Source organism: Anoplolepis gracilipes, chromosome 13 (genome assembly GCF_047496725.1).
Source record: "Anoplolepis gracilipes chromosome 13, ASM4749672v1, whole genome shotgun sequence".
Classification (NCBI taxonomy): Eukaryota; Metazoa; Arthropoda; class Insecta; order Hymenoptera; family Formicidae; genus Anoplolepis; species Anoplolepis gracilipes.
The window spans coordinates 7,190,794-7,196,793 of record NC_132982.1 but is presented as its reverse complement, the minus strand read 5'-3'; the positions used below and the strand labels follow the sequence as shown (position 1 = coordinate 7,196,793).

At 31.6% G+C, this 6,000-nt stretch overlaps 1 protein-coding gene across 5 annotated transcripts in view; it reads left to right on the top strand.

The window, feature by feature from the left end:
- Positions 1-1,911: 1,911 nt before the first annotated feature.
- LOC140672819 (uncharacterized) overlaps positions 1,912-6,000 on the top strand; it is a 136,975-nt gene continuing 132,886 nt past the window's right edge. For all 5 annotated transcript variants that reach the window (XR_012047948.1, XR_012047949.1, XR_012047950.1 and 2 more), the window contains exons 1-2: positions 1,912-3,070; positions 3,406-3,447. Coding sequence is in view for 1 of the 5 variants with exons in the window: in XM_072905263.1 (XP_072761364.1) it covers positions 3,031-3,070; positions 3,406-3,447 (82 nt within the window). In the remaining 4 variants the exon portion in view is untranslated. The remainder of the gene's footprint in view (positions 3,071-3,405; positions 3,448-6,000) is intronic.

Genomic DNA, 6,000 nt, shown 5'->3' with positions numbered 1-6,000 from the left:
ACTAAAAAAAATAAAAATAGATGTAGAAAATTCCAATGCAATAAAAAAAATAACTAATAATTTTATCACATACATAAAATTATTGATTTAAATACTAAAATTAATTTTGAGAGCACATTAAATCAAAATTAAAATATTTACAAATTTAGCAAAAGCCCAATATTCTGGAAATTTAATTACATATGCAGCAAATCATTAAGCATTAATAAGTAATACTTAAAAACAGGAAAGAATATTAAATGGATTCACTCACCAAGCTGTTTATCGTCGTCATAATTTCTGTCACCGAATATATTATTCATGAATTTTTCTCTGCTTGGCTCTTCAGAAAGATTATAGATACGGAACGATCAAAATAATACAGTTAATTACGACCGCGTACTTACTGGCACTATACGACACTCCCGAAACACATTTATATGCGCAATTTAATTCACTCCGAACGTCTAAAGGAACACAATTTTAACCGACACTTTCGATCCGATTTTTTAACCAACGAATATATATATTCCGCTGCGTAACATAACTTAATTGTCAATCGTGCGATAACATCTCGCAAAAGAACGGATAATCATAAGACGCACATCAGAACGCACATTTTATTTACTCGTTTACACATTAGATTCACAGTTCCGATATTTTTTCGTACGCAAAACTCACTTTATAGAAACGACGAGAAGACGGAATTCGACACCAACTAATAGACGATAACCGACTCTGGAAAGGACTAAAAGTTTCGTGGCGGGGGGGGGGGAGGAAGAGGAAAAGAGAAGCAACCTCACGTAACTTTTCGTCACGTCATGTATGACGTACAAACACGCACGTCGCGATATATGTATCACCGATCGCGATTCCAATGCGCAAAGTATACGTATGTACTACTGCGTATCTCTGTTTGAGATATTCACGCACTCGCGACGATTTTTCGTTCGCGACATTGTCGTCTTGATCGCGCAAGGAGCAAGGACATGAGCACACTGACATGAATTACCTCCAAATGACTTCGACCTCGTGACCCGTGACGCGCCGTGACGTAACGCCATGACGCGACTTCACACCGACGCCACTATATTTACGACCGCCACGACAATATACATATAAATATCAAATATAAAAATAAACGAATTTCGATCGATTTAGCACAATATTAATATTAAACAGATTATTAGGAATATAATCAATAACAATTATATAAAAATGAAGCCTATTATATATTAATTAAACATACCCGACAGCAATTAGCGACATTTTCACAATATATTTTTTGTTGTCCTTGCATTACACCCGACACCCGACACCCGATCGAGATTCGGTTATCACCAGTAATTTTAAAATTTATAGTATTTTTTGTTCGTGACTAGATATAATGTGAAATAATAAATAGAGAGAGATAACTAAAAAAAGAAAAAAGCTTTGACGAATGTTCTCTCCGTAATGTAAGAGAAAGACAGTGAACAAAAATAATGTGCTCTCTTTTTAATACCTGACACAGTTAATCTATTCTGACAAATTTGCGTAGACGCGTAATGCGTATGTACAAAAAAATCAACCAACTCGCTCACTTAGCACGAAAAAGAGTAACAATATGGCGTTCTATATTAGACACTTGAGTGGTCAAATTCTTTCTGCATTTTTATATACGTAAGTATCTCGATATCATCCTTACAAGAATAAGGAACACGATCTACATTTATTAGATTTATGATTGTAATGTTATACGAGGAGAAAATCGCGCCCGAGTATATAATATAACATAATATGGTACGTATATGTGTGTACGATAAATTTAGTTACGTCAGTTACACATCCACGCGAAGTTGTTTATACGTATCAAATGTCAAGACGCCTGGGAAAGTCATGACGTACGCGTCGGATCGAATGACGCCTTTTGTTCATTCGAGAATGTGTCTCGCACGCGGAAGGTACCGGCAGTCGTATTCTCGTCTACTCTCGTTAAAAGTGAGTCTCGCGTACAATTTTCGGGTGTAACGAGTGAATTTCGGGTGTGTTAAATAAGAAAGACATACGTAATATATAATAATCATGTACGAAAGATCGCATCGCGTGATAAAACGTAATATATGCAACGAATTTATGCGCGCCGATTACGATACGGAGTTGTTACACGTGCCTTGAGTGAATTCGATTTGTACAAAGTGCGCCCTCATTCGGATTTTTTATATTCGATCATTAGTATTGATAGAGGAAACTGAGTAAGGGCGCACTTAGTTCACATTAGTGCATCCATCAAATTTGTTGGTCGCTTCGCGAAAGTCGCGACATCTCGGATTAAATCTACTTTTTTATTCGTTCGAAAGTATCTCTGATTTATAGTTCTTACGTCTATGATTGTGACGAAACATCGCGAACGAGTGCCGGGTGCACGTAACGTTTATATCTTTATCAAAAGTGAGTCTCACGTATAATTGTCGGGTGTGCATTAATTAAGAAAGGCATAAATGACATATAATAATCATGTACGATAGATTCGCGTCGCGTAGTACAACGTGATTGTGTATGTGTGTGATAGATTTATTCGTATTCCGATTACATGACGAACGATAACACGAGGTTTATATTATATTACATATATATGTTATATACATAAGACGCTTGAGGAAGGTCAGGACGCGTCGTGTTGTGTCGGATCAAATGACGTCTTCTGTTCATTCGAGTGTGTGTCTCGCGTGCGAAAGGTCGGCAGCCGCAAAGTATTCTAGTATCGGCAGTGAAAATAGTGTGTTCAAATAAATACGCTCAATCGTAATTAGCCGTCGTCTCCTGAGACATGTTTCGTGCGTTCAACAAGTAGTCGCGCAATAAATTTCGCCGCCATATTTTTACGTACGCGTCGCATAAAAGAAATTCGCTACGTATTCTTCGCGGTTCTACTAATCATATCGCACGCGTAATTGAACACCGGTGTCATTAGTGTCCGTAATCAGCCACGTTTCTCTAACCGATTCGAGTCAGTGAGTGAACTTTTCTTGCATCAAGTCAAAGTAAAAAAGCAGACTCACGGAGACAACGATGGACCGAGGAAGGATTATGATATCACACGGAACGTTTGGTGAGTAGATTCATATACATATATATATATATATATATATATATACATTATTTACATATAAATAAAATATAGCTTTTATTTTAAACGAAATTTTCTATATATATTGTGGCAAAGAAAAATAAATCATATTGAATATATATACTTTTTAAATTGATGAAAGCAAGCCACAATGTTTGTAACAATAATGCGTAATAATGGTATTTGCATCAGTGTAATAATAGTGAGTCAGTTTTGCATAGAAAAATTTTATGAATTAAAAAAGATAAAAAATACATTAAATCTCAATAAACTTTTACGATTTTAAAATAATATATTGTTACGCATTGCTTTCACAGACGATGATCAAGGAAGGATTATGGCGTCACACGGAACGTTTGGTGAGTAGATTATACATGTGCTTACATACATATATATATAGATATATATATATACATATGTATATAAAATATATCTTTTGTTTTAAATGTAGTTTTCTATATATATATATATTGTGAGAAAGAAAAAGAAATAATATTGAATATATACTTTTTGATTGATGAAAACAAGCCAAAATGTTTGTAACAATAATATATATATATATATATATATATATATATCAGTGTAACAATAGTGAGTCAATTTTGCAGAGAAAAATTTTATTAATTAAAAAAGACAAAAAATACGTTAAATCTCAATAAACTTGTACGATTTTAAAGTATATAATATTGTTGCGCATTTCTTTCACACTTTAAAATATTTTAAGTTTCTATAAATAAAAATAATCTGATTTTATAAACATTAGTAAAATTGAAGAAAAATAAAACTCCAATATATTAATTTATATTTAATAAAATTGGATAATAAAAGAAGACTTTTTCACATTTTTACATTGTATAATCTTATCATATCATTAATGATAAATATAACAATGATAAATGTAACAATGTAATCTATTATTTAAAAAAATAACAGATTTTATAATTAACATTCGGTTGTACCAACGTAAATTAAACTTAGTTGTAAAATGTACATGAATGTATTCATTATGTAGATAGGCAAAAATAATAGCTTCAAGTTAATTAAAAGAAGATTATATTAATAATGTATTTGTTATTTTAATTAGTTTAATTTATTGTTGATTTAATTCTTATTAAAAACAATTACAGTTAATTATTTAGAACAAATAAAAATATATATCAGCAGGTAATTATTTCAGCTGCAAAATAAACAAGGAAGAACAGACATTCCAGTTTTGCAAAATTAAAAATTTCTTAATTTAATACATATTTTAAAAAAATTTTAAAAAGATTTTAGATACAAACGAGATATAAAAATGCACAGTTTTTACTGATTTAAACTTTGTCATAAAGCTTTGATTTAAATAAAATGAAGTTACAATATTACCAAGCTTGCACAATCAGGTCTAACAAATAGATCCATACAGCTTAAAAAATTAATCAAAGTTATTATATGTATATTGGTACGAGGGGATGTAAAACAGTCGATCACGATAATTGATTAGGAATGAGAAATATCTTTGTGATCTAGTTTATTTTACATGAGTCTCTCTAGATTTCGTATCGCGCACGTGAATGTCGCAGACATTTGCAAGATTCACGTAATATAGGGAAAGACAGTATATGTATACACATATGTGCAGTCTTCATTACGTTGCATGGTTGTTGGGTATTTCCCATTTTAACGATCAAGTATAACGCGCTAGCGGCGGGGACGGTTCAACGAACCCACGACATAAAATCCATTTACACGTTGAAAAAAAAGAAAGGAAAAAAATACAGAGAGAAAAAAAAACGCGAGTAGGTAAAACACGCGGCAGTGTGATAACCGCAGTATAGCAATATATGCGTGCGTGCGCCAGGAATTATACGTTGCGTATCTTTCACGTCGCGACGCGGTTTACGATGGGGATGCATATTCTTTGAGAAGTTCGCGTTGTGTGGACAATGAAACCACGAACGCTGCTTCATAGGTTTGTTTGACCGGATGAGACACTCGTAAGCCGTCGATAAAATTTAAATACTCTAATGCGTAAAACCGCAAGCTGAGCGTTGCAACGCGCATTCGTGACATTTGATGTTTGACATTCGAGACACCTCAATACACAAAAAAGTATATACTGATACACATACATTGTCAGGATTCAAACAAATAAATTATTTGTATATGTGTCACTATTAAATATTATTACAAAGTTTATAATTTATCGTTGCACGATATCGTGAAAAGTATTTTATCGTAACTACGTAATTTTAATGTTAATACAATAAAAATGCTAGAAAGTATTTTGAAAGTATTTTGAAAAAGATATAATTTTAAAATTTAAATTTATATAATTATTTTATTTTATTTAAATTGATTAAATTGTAATATAATTACGATGGGTAAACAATTAAAATCAATTAAAGTTAATTAAATTGCAAAATTAATTTTAAACATACTTAACTGTAACATGTTTATTTATATAAAATATAAGTATCAAAAAGTGATAAAAACAGTATATATAAGAAGATATACATATGTATATTTTATATAGTAAATATAATTAAACGAAAACATGCAAATTACTCGTAGTACTTTCTCGTATATTACACCTCAAATGAACTAAATATTTTAAATATGTTATTTCTCGATATAATAAATTATTCAAAAGCAAATACTCACTTTTATAACTATTGTTATTTACTATATAACGTTCAGATTTTCTCTCTCTCTCTCTCTCTTATTGTTAAAGATAAAAACTTAATTCTTAATAGTATCGTTAAGATCTTAGCAGGGGTCACAATAGTAATTAACAACGTGCCCGTATTCTCTAGGCTATGATAATTAAATTCTAATGAGCTCTCTCATGCATACTTAACGTATTCGTGCCAACCGTACCTACAAAAAAATGATTCTGTTCCTTTTCTCTTACACAATATTAGTCATCATTT